Here is an 18,615-nt window from a genome sequence, read left to right on the forward strand (position 1 = left end):
CTTGAACCTGGGAGGCGGAGGTTGCAGTGAGCCGAGATTGTTCCACTGCACTCCAGCCTGGGTGACAGAGTGAGACTTCTCAAAAACAAACTAACAAAAATTAAAATATTAAAAATTAGCCAGGCATCATGGCGCACGCCGGTAGTCCCAGCTATTCTGGAGGCTGAGGCAGGAGAATTGCTTGTACCCGGGAAGCAGAGGTTGCAGTGAGCTGAGACTGTGCCATTGCACTCCAGCCTGGGCAACAGAGCGAGACTCCATCTCAAAATAAATAAAATAACTTTTACATTTTGTGCTACAGAAACAAAGCCATTCTGTATGTGAGACTCTCACCGAGTGTTCATAGGGAGGGACTGGAGCTGGGCCTGACTTGAAGCTCCCCATCTGGCTTGGACAGGGAGAAAAGCAGTGGCATTTGGATTGAAGGCTTTTGTGATCTGGGTGGTGATTTTGAAGCTTCTCTTTAGGTCATGCTGTACTTAGAAGTATCTAGAACCATGATTATTTTCAGTTTCTGAGTTTCATCTCCAAGAAAACAAATGGGATTTATTGTTCAGCCTCTCATGTTATTCCTATCAAAGGGCGGCATTTCTTGTTTGCTCAGATGGGCTAAAAGCTTTTACTTCTGCTCGAACCACCCTAGGAGCAAAACAAGGCATGTGAGAGATGAGCATGATAGATTTTCTAGACTTCTCTAGAAGAAAGGCTTTTTAGATGGCGAAAGTTGATGAAGCCTGCCGGCATTTTTACAGTGGACATCCCTCCATGTCTGCACATCTCAATCTCCTTCATTCTTACTAGTGGCCAATATGCTCTTCTTTCATGGATATAGTACAATTTGTTTAATCATATGAAACAATATGATTGTTGTGCAGATCTTTTGTTTTCCAGTAAGAAAACACTACAGTGACAAGCTTTGTACATGCTTATTTATTAGGCATCTGTGTGAATATTTTTCTAGGACAGATTTGTAAAGGTTGGTTAACTGGATCGTTTTTGGTAGATTTCAGTCAAACGTTGTAAAGCTAAGGGGCCTTACTTACTTGGAGTGCTTGCTGTCTTTGACGCAGGGCTCCCCTGGGGTTTAGTTTTTAGCTTCTTTGCAAATCATTTGAGAGAAGATACACTAATTAGGAGTCCACCCATTGTAATAAGAGGGTATACTTCATTCCTGGACATTAAAAAAAAACAAACTTTTCCAGCTCGAAGGAGACATTCTCTTCCCCTGAAGGAAACCCAGCTATGCAGACACCAGCTGATAATCTTGCATTCCTGAAAGATGTTGCACCCCCTATGGTGAGTGGCGGCTGCTGAGGCTCTGATGTGACTCCCAGGCGTGAATGCTCTCAGCTGTGTTTACCTCAGCTCCTCGGGAGGGAGCCTGGGAGACTGACGTCTGAGTTTTATATCAGTGTCAAAACCCAAGCACAACCTAGGGAGGGACCTCCTGCCTAGTGTGTGAGCGTCAGGAGACAGAAAAGCTCTCACTGAGTAAACTGGACAAGGTCAATATACCTCGTTGATTGAGAAGGTAAGTTTTCCATGACCCTAGAAATTGATCTTGTTCAACTCTGAGATACTGTCACCTTTGCTATGTCTCCTTTTAAAAAAAATCGTGGTAAAATATACATAACATAAATATACCGCTGTAACCATTTTTGAATGTGTAATTCAGTGACATTAAGTACATTCCATTTGTTGTGCAACTGACATCACCATTGTTCATCTCCAGGACTTTTTCATTATCCCAAAACCGTGACTCCTTTTAGCAAAAGGAGACCAATTTTGAACCTAAATTTGGCATAATCACTCTCTGGTTACCAAAGAATCTTCATTTCTGGTGAAACTTTTTGAAGACAGAGAGCTCAGAGTATCTTAAACACTTAGGGTATAAATAACACACAGCCCTGCTCCTGTAATTTGCCCAAGAAGACCCAAATTGATACCCAGCTGGTAGAAGCCACTCAACCCGAAGCCAAATAATACAGCCTGGAACATTAATTAGGGAAGGTACTTTGCCTCCACCTGCTTTGGTCTTCCCAGGCCCTGAGCCCAGCCAGCACTTTACTCTCTCCTTCACTTCATCGAGCAAGCACAAAGGCATTAGTGGTGTTTTGCTTCTAGCATTTCACAGGGTGCAGCCTCCATCAGTCACTTTGTGACTTTAGTGCTGGAGGGAGGACACTTCATTGTTACCCAAACAAGTTTGTTCTGCAGACTTCACTGTCTCTGCAGAGAGAGGTGTGTGTTTTAGAGGAAGTGGGAGTCCCAGCCGATTCTGCAAGACTTCCGAGAGTCAGATATCCAGACAGAAGGTGCGGATACCTGGGTGACCAGATAGCAAAGAGGAAAGAATAAAAGGAGCATGCGCCAAGCCTGCGAGGGAGAAAGAGCGACAAACCAGGGACCTTCTACAAAAATGTGTTAAAAACAAAAAAATAAACAAAAACAGGTGACTGGCTGCCCAGCATCCCAGACCACTCATCTATTCTAGAAGGTGACAAGCCAAGATACGGGCTGTGGGCACCTGGGCTCTTTCTGAAGGTGTCATTTTCCTGGCCATCATAGCCTTCCCTTTTTCTGCTGATCATTTTTAGTTCTGACCTTCCTTTGTGCTGATCTTAAGAAGCTGGAGAAAGCTTCGTGTTTCTGCGAAAACAAAACTCAGAACCCAACGAGATTTAGCCTGTCAGGCTTGAGTGCATTAGGTGGAGTCTTGACAAGGCAATGAACTCATTCTACTAATTGTAATTAGCGCGAGGCCTTTAGCAAGTTCTGGGCTCCTCAGACTTCAGAGGGCTTTGATCGGCCTCCTCCTCCTAATAACCATGCCTCATGCTAACTGGTTTAGTGCGTTTTTATGCAACAAAAGCAACCACCGCCTACTCTTTAGAGAAAAGCTAGGCAGGCTTTAGAAAAAGAATTCTCAGTTGTTTTCACTTGTCCTCCAAATCGCAGAATGTTCTTTCCCTTTTCAGCTCTTTGGAGTTGCTAAGAGACTGCCATTTTGGAGGAAGGGTAATTAAATTTTGATTTTAATTTAAAGACAGAGCAGGCAAGGTTATCCACGCTCCTTAAATGAATGGGGGCTTGAGAGCAGAAGACTGGCTGTTTCCAGATCAATACTGGGAACTCCGTGTGATTCGAGTCTCTTGGTGTTGGACTGCCCAAGAGAGGTGGCTTTGAAATGGCTCTTTGTGGCAAGTACTGCCTAACTTTTGGGGAGGAATGCTCAGGAGACCAGTGTGAGCCGGGAAACCAGCCACTCTGTGCTTGATTAATTTATAGGTGTAATTTAAGAGCCTGGTTCTCCTTCTGATCCCCGGGATGCATGTTTACTGAGCCTGTAGACATGAGGCCTCTTGGCTCAGTGGACATTCTTTATGGCCTTTGCTATGTCAGAGCAAAAGCTGTAGATCTCTTATGAGCAAACATATTACTATGTCCAGAGGAGGACTGGCATGTTATAAAATTTCAATGGTCAATTAACAAAGATTTATTCTTTGTCACTCAGGTAGTTTTTTCCTCTCTCTCTCCCTCAATAATTCCCTCTTGGAAGGAAGCAGGCTGTGCTTTCCTGCTGCAGTCTTTAGTTGGGTTATGGTTCCCAGCTACAGAGCAGGGCTTGACAGAGCCCATCCTGATATTGAAATTCTTAGCAGCTGGGCTTTCTGCTTTAGCGGAGTGGACACTTGAAAAAAGGGGCGAGACCAAGAGTGAGAGAACGCTGGGAGAGAATGTATTTTTTTAAAGCACTTCAGCCTGTGTTTACTACGCGTTTATTTGGTGGAACCTCATTCCAGCAGTGCAGCCAACTGTCCCGGCAGCAGTGGCCGCACCCTTTGGACTGCTTTCCATTCCATCTTAATTTGGAATTCACACAGGCACCTTCCAATCACTCTTTTGAAGGTTCTCATCTTGTTCCAGGTCCATGCACGGTGCATTTGCAACCTGCTGAACTCAGAACGTCTATTCTTATATGTGTATATATGTATAATTAAAATTGCAGTAAAGAAACTCATCAGCCTATTTTCCATGTGTTTATCTCACTCCCTTTGTAAAAAGGAAAATCTGTTTTATGTAATATCTGAGAGTTAAACATGTTAGAAGAGAACCTTGCCTAAAACTGTAAATCCTTCCTGTCCTTCCTGGTGGAGAAGATGTGATTTTTGGTATCAGTAGAAGAGAGGAACTAGCACTGGGCTTTAGCCTCTCACCCAGAGATAATTCATCAGTGAATTCTTTTTATATCAGTTTGTTGCAAAAAAAAGTTGCAAACTTGAGGGATTTGGTTTGCCCAGGGACCGAGGAGGTTCCTGGTGGGGAGAACACATGAGCTCTTGGGGTCATCATCCCCTTTGTCTCTGCCCTAGTACCCACTGGGCCAGGCCACAAAGGGGGCCCCCACTCTGCCCAGCCTACATCCTCGTCCACCATCTGCACCCTGCCATCACCTCGGTTTTTCAGAAGTTAGGACAGGAGTCCAGACGCTGTCATCCACTTACTGCTCACTGTTTCTGAGGTTCTTATGGATTTCGAGGGGTGGTGGGTCGCTGAAGGGTTCGAGAGGAGGAGCGCAGGGTTCGGCAGATGCTGGCATCCTGGGCCCTTTTCCAAGACGTCCAGGCCTCCTTCTCCGACTTGTTTAAGGGCAGAGAATAAGGTTGCAAAGGAAATCAAAGCCTGATGTGGAGAAATGAAACATGAGACCTACTGACTTTTTAAAAACATTTTAAATAACATTCTCTAAGGTTTCATTTTATACCGAAGGCAGCTGTAATAAGTTTGGAAGACAGTGTAAGGTTTCTATTACAGAGCAATCCTGCTTACAGTTTTTCTACCAGAAGTGAGAAAGGGCGGAGGGGGAGTGGAGGTGGTTAAGAGGTTATTTTGTATAAGGTGAGAAAATTTGAAAAGATGAATTCAAGACTGCAAGCGTGTAACATTTGGTATGCTGTCATTTGCAAATGCAATAACATTAAGCCATTGCAAACTTGGTGTGTGTGTGTGTGTGTGTGTGTGTGTGTGTGTGTGTGTGTACATAGTCGGGATAGCATTGGAATAACTTAATAACTGGAGCTCAGCAGCACTTTGACCACAAGGAAAACAAGACTGCAGCTCTGTAGTGGGCCCTGCCAGTGTTGCCCCAGTGACTAAATTCTCTGTCAAAGCCTGGCGCAGGCCAGAGATGTCAGGCGGTATGAAAGCACTCATTGTTCACGAGGCATCATTATTTGGTACTGCATACACAATGTTTGCTTGTGAAACGATTTATTAGAAACAAGTATGTTTAAGAAAGAGGACTTGGTTTGAAACTCAGTTGATCTGGCTTATGACATTTAAGATTTTATTACCTTTGTTTCTAAGAATAGATATGTAGGCTCACTGTAAATATTTATCTTAAAACGTACCCACACTACACACACATGCATGTGCAAGTACAGAACTGGAAAACGGAGCCAGGGCATGAATTGATACCCAAAGTTCACATTTCTGTGTGAGGGAGTAAACCTTCTTACTATTTGCTAGGTGCATAGGAGCATAGTTTGTGACCTTGGCTGGCAGGATCTAGCCCAGAGGACAGCTTCCCCTAATGCTGTGAAGTCTCTTGGTAGGAGGCTTGGTGAGGAGAGAAGAGTGTGTGTCTGTTCGTGCGTGGACTTAACTCTGTCCTTCCCACATGGATGAGGCCAGCTGGGATTAAACCAGACCTTGGTCGCTGCCCACTGAGGACAGGTCCCTGGGATGTCCAGCCAGCTGCCAGGCATGACCAGGAGGCTTGCTGGGGCCCATCCCTGGGTCAGTGTACAAGCCAGAGAGCAAGGGTTTCACGTGACGTTTGAAGGGACCCAGCTTGGAAATTTTCTGCCCACAAACACCACAAGTCTTAACTTCTGGTTCTTTGCTAGCCTACATGGGCAGTATAGGAGCAAATGAATGATTTCTTTGCGGCTCCGATATCCTTATCTTTATAATGTGAAAACATAGATGTCTGTAAAGGGATGGGAGATTCTGGAATGAAATGTGCTAAGGGTAACCACTAGCACTTTTTCTTTCTTTTTAAAGACCAGCAACAGGCTTATGCAGTAAAATCAATTTGCACATGGTCTGGCTCTTGTCCAACAAATTCCACTAGATGATATTTTAATCTGAAAGGCCCAATACAGGAAGATGTAGATATCTATCATTCTAATTTGCTATTTCCAGCCTAGTGCACGGGGATTCTCAGGTACAGTACAGAGACATCCTTGGTGTGCTGAGCTGGCTGGGTTCTCCTCATTTCCCTCAGTTGTTTTTAACACTGGAGGTTAGGGTAGTGGTACCCACACCTAGGGGAGGAGGAGAGGGAGGAGGCTGGTAAGTGCAGGCCTGTTGGGATGGAGTTGTGTTCTTGAATGGACACATGATTGTGTTTTGTGTGGCTTTTGACAGATCTGTGTAGGAAGGTTCCAGTAAATTTGTATGACAAGATCAGGTAGTAGTGTGGTGGTCTGGTGGTTATTTAATTCTTTTTATTTTATTGTTGCAAGAATGCTAAGCATGAGAACTACCATCTCAACTAAGTTTTTTTTTTCTTTTCTTTTTAAAGACAAGGTCTCACTTTATTGTCCAGGCTGGAGTGCAATGGCATGATCGTGGCTCACTGCAGCCTCAACTTCCTGGGCTTAAGCCACTCTCTCACCTCAGTCCCAAGTACCTGGGACTACAGGCATGCACTACCATGCCTGGCTAAGTTTTTTAGTATTTGTAGAGATAGGGGTCTTGCTATGTTGCCCAGGCTGGTCTCACACTCCTGACCTCAAGCAATCCTTCTGCCTCGGCCTCCAAAGTGCTGGGATTATGCTCAAAGGCATGAGCTACTGCGCCTGGTCTTCAACTAAGTTTTAAGTGTACAATACATTGTTGACTATAGCCACGATGCTGTGCAGCAGATCTCTAGAGCGTTTTCATCTTGCTTGACTGAAACTTTATGCCCCTTGATTGCAACTCACCATTTCCTTCCCTGTCCCAGCCCCTGGCAACCACTGTTCCACTCTTTTATTTTATGAATGTGATGAATTTAGATACCTCGTATCAGTAGAGTCATGCAGTATCTGTCTTTCTGTGACTGTCCTGTTTCAGTTAGCATCATGGCTTCCATGATGTCACATATTGCACCATTTCCTTCTTCATGGCTGAATAGTATTCCATTGTGTGTATAGCCACATTGTAAAAACTAATCCTTTGGCAGACACTTAGATTGATTCCATTTCTTGGCTATTGTTAATGGTGCTGCAATGAATATAGGAGTGCAGATCCTGATTTCAGTTCTTTTAGATAAATAGAGAAGTGGGATTGCAGGATCTTAGGGTAGTTCTGTTTTTAATTTTTTGAGGAACCTCCATATTGTTTTCCATGGTGGCAGCATCATTTTATATTCCCACCAACAGCGTACGGGAGTTCCAGTGTCTCCACATCCTTGCTGACTCTTGTCTTTTTTTTTTCTTTCCTCCCATCCTGGCAGGCGTCATGTGATAGCTCCTTGTGGTTTTGATTTGCATTTCTCTAATGATTAGTGACATTGAGAAACTTTTCATCCACCTAGTGGCCATTTGTGTCTTGGAGAAATGCACGGTTAAGTCCTTAGGCCATTTTTCCATGGGTATTACTTAACACTCGAGGAGCCTCGTGTGTGGTTGCTAGTACACCTTGGCTTGATTGTCTCCGCAGAAGTTCTGCAGAGACCACCTCTTAGCTGGAGAGAAGCCTTTCCAGGCATAAGATGAGAGGGCATATTCTTTGTTGAGAACGTGTTCTCGAGGGACAGAGAGGCAAGACAGGTGAAGCTAGGAAGTAATTTTGGGATACCGTCTCTGCCCTTTTATAGGGCAGACTAAAACATAGCCAGGAGCTGGAAACCAGCATCTCCTTATGTTTCATTCAGTGTCATATTGGAATAAGCTAAGAAACATCTACTTGTGCATTTAGTACCTGGCATAGGATAACACCTGATACTCATCAAAGAGCTAGATGGGTGAATAAAGAATGAATGAATGCAGTGACTTCCACAATAAAGAGATGAATCCCATTATTAATCAAATCTGTTCATAACTTTGGGCTTCAGGTTTTAGTTTAATTTTTAAAACAAAGGTTGGAAGTCTTCTCAGAGCATCTTAGAAATGTATTGGAGCCGAGCGTGGTGGCTCACGGTCTGTAATCCCAGCAATTTGGGAGGCTGAGGCGGGTGGATCGCTTGAGCGTAGGAGTTTGAGACCAGCCTGGGCAACATGATGAAATCCTATCTCTACAAAAAATTTGAAAATCAGCTGGGCGTGGTGGCGGATGCCTGTAGTCCCAGCTACTCAGGAGGCTGAGGTTGGAGAATCACCTGAACCTGGGAGGCCGAGGCTGCAGTGAGCCGTGATTATGCCACTGCACTCTAGCCTGCTAATGAAGTGAGACCCCGTCTCAGAAAAGAAAAAAAAAAATGTATTGGGAGACATGTGCCTATCGAAACCATTATTGGTATTCAGAGTGTCCTTAAAGTTAGTCTGGTCATTTGCCTGTGATGTTAAGCTTGTGGTTGAAGTGAGTCTTTGAGATGATCTCAAATAGGATAAGTGAAGAAGCATCCCCTCCCCTACCATTTGTCACTTGGATTGTCAAAGTAGAATCTCTTCCCTTATTCGTCAGGTGGCCATGGACAGCCAATAACCTGGGATGTAATAAGTTCTTTTCGAGATTTTCTAAATAAGTGTTCTTTGTACAAGGGTCGCGCTCCAGCAGTCTCCTTTGAAGTTGCTTCTGTTATTCATGGGGCCATGGCGTTATTTCAAAGGCGTCAGCCAGCAGGCTTGAGGTTTTCTGGCATGAGTTCACTGACAGGCCTCTGGACAACACAGCTTATTTATTGGTCTCTCCTTCTCCCATCCCCGCTCCTCCTTTCTTCCCTCTCTCCACCAGAGCGATCGCCTCACCGGCCCATCCTCCAAGCCGGACTGCCGGCAAATGCCTCCACAGTGGTTGGAGGAGACGTAGAGTTTGTCTGCAAGGTTTACAGTGATGCCCAGCCCCACATCCAGTGGATCAAGCATGTGGAAAAGAACGGCAGTAAATACGGGCCCGACGGGCTGCCCTACCTCAAGGTTCTCAAGGTGAGGACTTTCTGAATCTAAAGGTACCCACAACTGGGGTCTCCTTCATGGGTCTGGCCACAGGTTCTTTGATTTCCTGTTGGAGTTGAGAGAGGATGATTCTCTGTTTTGACTAGCCAGCAGAGAGTGTGCTAAGGAATTAACAGATCGTTACGCTTGCTAGTAAAATTTCAGAAGGGAACTATAGAGTAGGGGAAGAACTCCTAAACTTGGACAGAGAATAGTTCAGCTATTTATCAGCCCTGAGATCACAGACATTTCGGCTTAGCTGCACATCTCTGAAAGGAGAGATCATTATACTGTCTCCCCGATAGGGCAGTTGTGCAGAATAAATGGGATGGAGTGGATGGAAAGAGCTTTGTAGGCTCAAGCCATTGTGCCAATGTTGATTGTTACTCTGATGTTGTTTTCTATTAATAGGACGTTAGGATCCAATTTTAGTAGCTACCTTTTAGAAACAATTTGGATTTTTAAAAAAACAAAAACCAACCCCTGACCTTTGAAATCCATTCACAGGTGATTTAGACAATAAACCCTAGGTCATGTTTCTGCACCAGTGAAATGTTGAACAAGGAAAATATCTTTCCCTCCTTATTTCTTGTTTGCAAGCCCCCATTTTCATAGCATCTGCCTCTTTTTTAGATCTAGAATTTCCTTTTCAGGAGACTAAGGACAGGGGTAGCTAAACTTGTACAGCTGGCTCTTAGCTCGTTGCCTACCACACCTCCCATGCCTAGTTGCTCATAGAGAATAAATGTCCTTAAGAACTTTCTTCCAGTAGAACCATAGGTGACCCAAGGAAGAACTTTCAGCCAATGAGGTGTTCTCACCAGCTAACAATTCCAAGGATCAAAGGCAATGGAAAAAGATGACCAACCTGGGGACCCACCCGACCTATCCAGTTAGCTCTCGGTCACACCCTCCTGCCCTTCTCTCCACCAGGTCTCTCCATTGTCCATCACTGGACTGATTTTGTTCTTTCAAAACCCACAGCCCTTTAATGCCGCTGTTTAGATGTAATGGAGTTTGTTTTCTTGCGGTGTGTTGGTGGTGGGACCATAGACAGTGCTAAGACCTTCCTGGTTGGCCGTTATATTGTTCTCCTGTGTCTGTTCTAGCACTCGGGGATAAATAGTTCCAATGCAGAAGTGCTGGCTCTGTTCAATGTGACCGAGGCGGATGCTGGGGAATATATATGTAAGGTCTCCAATTATATAGGGCAGGCCAACCAGTCTGCCTGGCTCACTGTCCTGCCAAAACAGCAAGGTAACAATGCTTTCATTTTTGTCTTTTTTTTTAAAAAGAAAGCTGGATATAGAAGCTGAAAAGACTTGGTGCTTTGGGAGACTGCAGGCAGCTTATAGGATAACTCTTGTGGCCTTGGTATATTTATAATAATCTTTCTTCGGTGATGCAGCTGGTGTGATGCCAGTAGCCATGGAAAAATGCCCACAACGTTCAAAGTGCTTGCTCCAATTTCTTCTAGAGATTAGCCTCCACCCCCACCCAGTTTTTAAGTTGCTCCTTCTGGTTGGTCTTGTTTAGGCTGCACATTTCCCATCATTACTGCACATTAACACCATTTAAAACACACACCTCCATGCCTGTTTAATATGGGGCATTTGAGTATCAGCAGAGTTTGTCTCCTTCTACTGTAAGTTTTAGGGAAATATTGGCATGATGTAATTTGTTCAACGAAGCATCATTTCTTTGGGTGCATACCTGATCCTGATGAGATGCTGTTCTTGACCTCGTTGCACCAAATTTGAGGGGAGTTCGTCTTACTGAATGAACGTCCTACTGGCCGCTACTAAAGGCGAAAGGTTGACTTTTAAGTTTGTCATGACTCACATTCAAATATTTATTAATAAAAGAAAAAAAGCCCAGTTTTTTTGGTTACCAAGATGATGCTTGCTTCCATTTCTTTTTGTCAATGCTATGTAAGGCGAGATGGTTTTGCAGAAGTAAAAATAACCAGAGCCTGGTAACCAAGACAACCTTCCACCCCGATTGGTTCCCACAGGGCCAGGAGGATGGGTGAGGTGTCCATCTGAGCTTATGTGCAGTGTACTGTCTTAAAACACAGCAGTTTAGATAGAACTACCCTTTCCTCCTGGTGGGAGTCTGCAGCCAACAGGACCAGAACCAGCTTGGCCTTCTGGGCACTATACTTTTGGAAAACCACCCCTAAATGCAAACCAAAGCACAGGCCAAGAGAACGGACCTCTGTGGGTTGATTTTTTCCATGCATTTGATTGCGTGCATGTCTAGGAGGTGAAGCCGGTGTGGTGACGGGCCTGTGAAGGTGAGCTGGTCAGTGTTGCTCCGTATCTCTTGGTTGTGGGCTTTGTGGATGGGCTGCAGTCGGAATCTCCCAGTGGCCAGCACCCCCCGAAGCCCCCGGTGCGACGCCTTGTGGTTCCACAGCCCCCTCCACAATCATTCCTGTGTCGTCTAGCCTTTTCTCTTGCTTCCCTTGTTTTCTAGGCCGCCGGTGTTAACACCACGGACAAAGAGATTGAGGTTCTCTATATTCGGAATGTAACTTTTGAGGACGCTGGGGAATATACGTGCTTGGCGGGTAATTCTATTGGGATATCCTTTCACTCTGCATGGTTGACAGTTCTGCCAGGTATATACTGCTCTTTCTCTCTGGGGTTTTTTCCCTTTTCTTGGTTGATTGCTATAAAATTAACACAGCTTCTGTTATCAGAAATGGCCCCTTTTATCGTTGCATAAAGGTATAAAAAATGTTAAAAATTATCCCTCAGGGATAAGAAAACTGCCTTGGAAATTCACACACAGTGAGATCCCACACTCACATTTATGATCAAGGGAAATTTCACCCTTGAAACCTGAAGGGATCTCCTATTTTTAGTGAGTCATTGAGCCCATGTATACATGAGCCCATCCCCTTTCTCTTAAGGAAGAAGTTGAAATTACTTTGTAAAATTCAAAGTAATTTATTCTCATTTCAAATTCCATTTTGCTAAAATCCTGTGTGTGTTTTTATTGCTTTCGTCCCACTCTGTATTTTTAACGAGATGTAAATAGAGGGGTGTGTATGGAGGAGCGTGGGGAGTGGCACCTCTGAATGTCAGGTGCACAGAAGCAGTGCGTTGCCTGCCTTGGGGATCGGTGGCTTGCTGCATGTTGCGATAGAATGGACTTTCAGTTTGCTTTCATTGCAAAGCATGCTCCTGCCATCTTGGGTTTGATGTTATTTCTGCCTCACAGAGAAATAAACATCACTGCAGCCCTGTTGCCTAACATTGCTGCTGTCTGAATCTTTCACCGACATCTCTCTTCTAGTGAAACTGTCTTGATATTCAACACTGTCCTCTCTGATGCATCTGCCTCTTTGTCATTTCCTTCGTGAAACTGCAGAGACTGCGGTTTGCTAGCTTATGATGTTCCACTCCAGTTATTAATTCCTTGTTTTTAGAGTACAGTGCCTACCTGCATGCTGATTTTACAGCTAGTAAAAATAAAATAGATTGTTTCATTTTTGTGCTGTTGCTGCTGAGAGTTTTGACTATCTTGCAAGTATTTTTCTGATTAAAATATATAAGCTTTTGATAATACCATTGCATCCGTTTTTCCTTTTGTTGCGAATCTGCTCTGTGAGTATTTGCTTTGAAACAAAGAGACATCTCTTATGTTGAAACTTGCTTTTATTTGCAGTACTGCATTCTGTGGTACCTGACTGGCACTTCTTAACCAGTTTGCCTGACGGTGCTAGCACTTAACTAAGAATGCAGTTTGAGAAAAATACTGTTTGGAAATACACTGCTTGTAGATGGATCATCGAGGACTAGGAAGAAGGCGGACATTGGAAGTGGATATAAAAATGTGCTAAATTAAGTAATTATATGTATACTCACACATAACACCTTTATATTTTTTCTTTAAGAGAAAAACTGTAGTGACATAACAGTATAACCAGATATGTATAAACTTAAAAGGTTATTAAGGAATATTACAAGCTTTATGTGTTATGGATCTAATGGTGCTATATTATAAGCAATTCAGTCTGTGTATTTAATGCATTGGTTTGTTTATGGACTAGATGGTATTAAGGAATTCACCAAAACTTTTTCCGACCAGCCTACTAGATGAACATCAGTTTCATATGGAATTGTGTTCATCCGGGTTAGATTATCCTGTGGAGTCTTCCTTTGGAAGAGCCTACCCATGTAAGACTGAAGCATTGTCACTGTCTCCTTAGAAACAAAAGTGGGCATCACTGATATTTCAGAACTTTGTATTTGGTTTGCATTCACAGACCATCATGAAAGATAATCCTTTCACTGCGGGTACAGTTGGTTGTCCTCCGCCCAAATGTCTCACAGAATGTGGCCTCATAGCCTGCCCTGTGCAACTGGGTGTCAGCCACTCACTGGACTGCGGATGCCCACTGAGGCTAAAGACAGTGACTACCCGGGTCCTGGTGGTCAAATGATGAACCCCCTGGTTATTCATTTTCATTTGGGAGGGACATTTGGCAGGCCTGTGGCCCATGCCATTCTGCAGGATTGAGTTTTTGGGAAGCCCACCTTATCTTGAGAATGGTCATCACCTTTTGGTTCCTTTGGTTGTGCTATGATGCATCAGTCTCGTGTGCTAACTCTGTGGCCTGCTTATCTGTTCCTCCTCCTGTGATCTGCAATTTAGCTCCTGGAAGAGAAAAGGAGATTACAGCTTCCCCAGACTACCTGGAGATAGCCATTTACTGCATAGGGGTCTTCTTAATCGCCTGTATGGTGGTAACAGTCATCCTGTGCCGAATGAAGAACACGACCAAGAAGCCAGACTTTAGCAGCCAGCCGGCTGTGCACAAGCTGACCAAGCGCATCCCCCTGCGGAGACAGGTAACAGAAAGTAGATAAAGAGTTTAAAGAAATTTACTTCTCCTCCATGACCCAGCCAGCTTGTGGATCTTTTGCTCTGCTTTGATGCCATCGACTTCTGTGAGCTTCCATGTGCGAGTGATTCTGGTGTGACGCTTGGTGGTCACCCAGTTAGTGTTTGGAGCTTGGAGAGTCTAGTCATAGTGCATTGCTTAGATCAATGGGGTCCAGTTCCAAGGGCAAGAAAGGACAATAGTTTCAGAATCAGAAAACTAATCAGCAGGACTGGAAATAACTGGACGCAAATCCCACTGTGTGTGTGTTTGATCAGACTCAAGTACAGTGGTCTCTTCGAAGCCTTAGTCACGTTGGTCCCCTGTGATCTAATACCTTTTTTTTTTTTTTTTTTTTTTTTGAGACGGAGTCTTGCTCTGTCGCCCAGGCTGGAGTGCAGTGGCCGGATCTCAGCTCACTGCAAGCTCCTCCTCTTGGGTTCATGCCATTCTCCTGCCTCAGCCTCCCGAGTAGCTGGGACTACAGGCGCCTGCCACCTCGCCCGGCTAGTTTTTTGTATTTTTTAGTAGAGATGGGGTTTCACAGTGTTAGCCAGGATGGTCTCGATCTCCTGACCTCGTGATCCGCCCGCCTTGGCCTCCCAAAGTGCTGGGATTACAGGCTTGAGCCACCGCACCCGGCCCTAATACCTTTTTTAAGATAAGCGTGAACATTCGCTTGGGACTTATGCCACTAGTAGGAAAGAGACTCTAAGTTCTCTGACTTATTTTTTAAAGTCAAAATCAGAATCTTATGCCCTAGGGGTGCGTCTGGACTGTTTGATTTAAACTGGTGCACAATAACTTTCTACACTGAAGTTTGGCTTAACCTCTTTGCAACTTACAATAGAATTGTATGCATCTATTATGTTTCATTGTTAGTAGTTCACAGGTGTGGCGGTGATTTATTGGTAGAATATTTGTAAGGAACCAGCAACAGATTGTTTTAACCCCAACTTGGTCTTTGGTGGTTGCTTTTTGCTTGTGTGTGCCTCCTGACTGGTTTAATTTTGCTTTGGGGGAGATGGGGCAAGATGGAGCCTCTGCTATAAACCAAAGCCCTGCATAGGTAGGTGGGACAGGAAATGCTTCAGCTCTTTTCTGTTTGTTCACAGAGATGGAAGCGGAAGGCAGATGTAGATGTAGAATGTTTACAAAAGCATTTGAAACTTGGTTCTGATAAAGGCTTTTTTTGAAATAGCAAGTAAAACAGCAAACTCATTGGCTCTATTTCAGTGTGTATTTTAGTAAAATTTACAGAGTACTTGTTAAAATTTCAGATTCCTTTGTCTCAGCCCCAGAGATTCTTGTTTAGTCATCTTGGATAGGGCCAGGAATCTGCATTTTATTACAAGCCCTATGGTGATTTTAGAATGCACTTTGAGAAACTCCAGGTTAATCCCGGGCATGCCTCTCCAGGGACTTCAGGGAGGAATGACATTTTCTGGATAAGGCATTAGGAAGGATTAGGAACTAGTTGGTCAGCAGTGGCTTTGGCATGGGTCTGGCTGTTCACAACCCAGCTCCAGACTCCCGGCTGAATGGGTCCTTGTTAACTTCTCTGAAGCCATGTTGCAAGCAGGTCTGTCTTTGTGGAGGCGGAGGATAGAATTTAAAGTGTGTGTCAAGTGTAGGTGAATGACCAAATTGTGTTAAGAGCAGGAAAAAAGGGGCCTATTGGGTCACTTCTGCCACCAAGAACGCTGTTGTCATTTTGAGTGACATGATTATCTTTCTTGGGGCCAGGAAAGCAAAGATGGGGCCAGTTGGCCAGCCAGTTTCTAAGGGAGTCCAGTCCTGAGATAACTCTTACATGGTTTCTATTATTTTTTTTTCTAATAGGGAAAAATGCTAACTTCTGGAGGCAACTTGTAATTTGGCATAGCTAGGCCACTGCCCCATAATTATCTCATCATCTTTTTCTCTGCAACTGTTACAATGCTTTTCTTTTTACTTAATATAAAAGGGTAAGATGCCCTTAAAATCCCCCTGACTCAGCCACAGTCATTGTGTTTTCTTTCCCCAGTGCCTTTTCTTCACTGTCCATCTAAGAATACGGTTTGAGGAAAATAATATTTGGAAATGTACTGCTTGTAGATGGATCCTTGAGGACTAAGAAGAGGGCAGACATTGGAAGTTGACATAAGAATGTTCTAAATTAAGTAATTATATATATACTCACATGCAATGCCATTTATATTTTTTCTTTAAGAGAATTCAGCCTGGCCGGACGTGGTGGCTCACACCTGTAATCCCAGCACTTTGGGAGGCCGAGGCGGGTGGATCACCCAAGGTCAGGAGTTCGAGACCATCCAGCCTGACTAGCATGGTGAAACCTCGTCTCTACTAAAAATTCACAAATTAGCTGAGTGTGGTTGTGCATGCCTGTAGTCCCAGCTACTTGGGAGGCTGAGGCGGGAGAATCGCTTGAACCCAGGAGGTGGAGGTTGCAGTGAGCCAAGATTACGCCATTGTACTCCAGCCTGGGCAACAAGAGTGAAACTCCGTCTTAAAAAAAAAAAAAAGAGAGAGAGAGAATTCAGCCTAAGTTGGTCCTTTTTCCTATCCTCCCTGTGTTACCAGAGGGAACATCAGAGTTCCTTCCTCTTTTTCTTCCCTCCTTCCTTTTGTTGATTCATCATAATTTACTAAGTGCTGGGTATAAACCAGGTTACCTGTAAGACACAGCCTATCACATTCACCAGTGGTTCCAAGGTTATTTGGTGGTAAATGCCTGTAATCCTAGCTCCACAGGAGGCTGAGGCGGGAGGATCCTTTGAATCCAGGAGTTCAAGACCAGCCTGAGCAGCACAGCGAGACCCCCAACTCAAGAAAACAAAACAAACAAACAAACAAAAACCCAAAGTGGGAAAAAAAGAAAAGAAAATGTAATTGCCTTGTATTCAGTAGGGCCAAGGAGTATAACAGAAGCAGAGAAAATGGGGCAAATGCCGGTTCCCTGGAAAAATACATCTGCATGAAATTAATTTATTTGGGGGAATGTTGACACACCTCAGCTCCTTCTACATGTCCAGGTGGGGTACATTGTTGGATCTTCACAAAGAATGTTTCATCAGTAAGCATGGCCCCTTTGGTAGAGAAAGAGATGCTTATCGAGTATCTGGATCAAAGAGGGTTATTGGACTGGAGCTGGAATGAAAAGCCCCAGAAAGGCCTGCAGATATGTTGATGACAGAGCAAATACCACAGGGATGCCGAGCGTGCCTTTACCTGGCGACAGGTGAGCCTCTAATCAGATGTGTCAAGGATGGGTTGTTCCTAGGCATTTATGAGGCTACTTTTTATTCTGTGTTGGCCAGCCTCTTCTGGGACACAGGGATCACTAAGTGTCTGCAAGGCCCTGACTCTTTCCCTCTCCAACACCCATACACACACAGCATCTCACTCACGGCCTTCAGTCCATCCTTGTTCTCTTCTGAGAACAAGAAAAGTTGGGTTTTTGTTCCTCCTGTGAGTTTTTCCTTCTTGGTATGTATTAATTTGCAGTAGACTTAATGGTGTAACACAGACGTTTCAGTTTATGTTATTTTTTTGAGCAAAAATATTTTTTTTCTGGTAGCAAAGAAGAAATTCTTTGCAATAATTTCCTAGTAAGCGTGAATTTTTTAAGACTTTGTATGCACATGGCTTGAAGAAGGAGAAGCAGCTTTTGGGTGGAGGCAGATGGCAGGTGGCATCTCTCCATCCTTTGATGGAGGCTTATGTCACAGTGTCAAGGCTTGGGCACCATGCCAGATGCTGCTCACCCACTCACCTGTGGTGCCCAGCGAGTTAAATGAGACCAACAACAGCCATCCCGGAGAGGGGCATCTTTGTGAGCGTGTTGGTTCTTGTACAGGTCTGCTGGACAGCCAGTGGCCAGTGTGAAGCAGCCTTTGTGAGTTAAAGTGGGCAGCATCACTTTCTGTGTTTTCCACAAATCAATTGGATGGTGGGGGAGGGTGTAGGGGTGGGTGGAGGATGGAGTGCAGGGGAAACTGAGGATGCCTGTTTAGGAGACGTGCAGTGTTGCTGGGCTTGCTGAATCAGTTTTACATTGAGCACATCAGTTTCTTTCTCTGGGGCTTGAAGCTTCCATAGGGTAGGATGGAGATTTAACTGTCTTGTGGTTGGCTCCGTCCAGATAAATTCATCTCCTATGCAGCTTATACCCTCTCTCACTGCCGTCAGTGTGGTACAAGAGGCTGCAGGGAATTTTTTTTTTTTCCAGACAGTTTCACCTTCTCAGCTGCTGATATAGGTAGGCTGAAAACCAGAGAAAAATCAAGAGCAGGCCAGGTGCCGTGGCTCATGCCCGTAATCTGAGCACTTTGGGAGACCAAGACAAGCAGATCACCTGTGGTCAGGAGTTCTAGACCAGCCTGGCCAACATATAGTGAAACCCTGTCTCCACTAAAAAATACAAAAATTAGCTGGGCGTGGTGATGCATGCCTGTACTCAGCTACTTGGGAAACTGAGGCAGGAGAATAGCTAGAACCCAGGAGGTAGAGGTTGCAGTGAGCTGAGATCGCGCCACTGCCCTCCAGCCTTGGCGACAGACAGAGTGATACTCCGTC

At 44.4% G+C, this 18,615-nt stretch overlaps 1 protein-coding gene across 19 annotated transcripts in view; it reads left to right on the top strand.

Annotated features, from left to right (window-relative positions):
• FGFR2 (fibroblast growth factor receptor 2) overlaps positions 1-18,615 on the top strand; it is a 124,449-nt gene that overhangs the window by 73,045 nt on the left and 32,789 nt on the right. For 6 of the 19 annotated variants that reach the window (XM_017872263.1, XM_017872273.1, XM_017872279.1 and 3 more), the window contains 3 exons: positions 8,944-9,134; positions 10,253-10,400; positions 13,809-14,011. In XM_017872263.1, coding sequence (XP_017727752.1) covers positions 8,944-9,134; positions 10,253-10,400; positions 13,809-14,011 — 542 coding nt within the window. Of the gene's footprint in view, positions 1-8,943; positions 9,135-10,252; positions 10,401-11,621; positions 11,767-13,808; positions 14,012-18,615 lie in introns of all 19 variants that reach the window. The other 13 variants (XM_017872283.1, XM_017872277.1, XM_017872268.1 and 10 more) reach the window with 5 other exon arrangements.

The sequence above is a fragment of the Rhinopithecus bieti genome, unplaced genomic scaffold, assembly GCF_001698545.2.
Source record: "Rhinopithecus bieti isolate Rb0 unplaced genomic scaffold, ASM169854v2 scaffold_6710, whole genome shotgun sequence".
Classification (NCBI taxonomy): domain Eukaryota; kingdom Metazoa; phylum Chordata; class Mammalia; order Primates; family Cercopithecidae; genus Rhinopithecus; species Rhinopithecus bieti.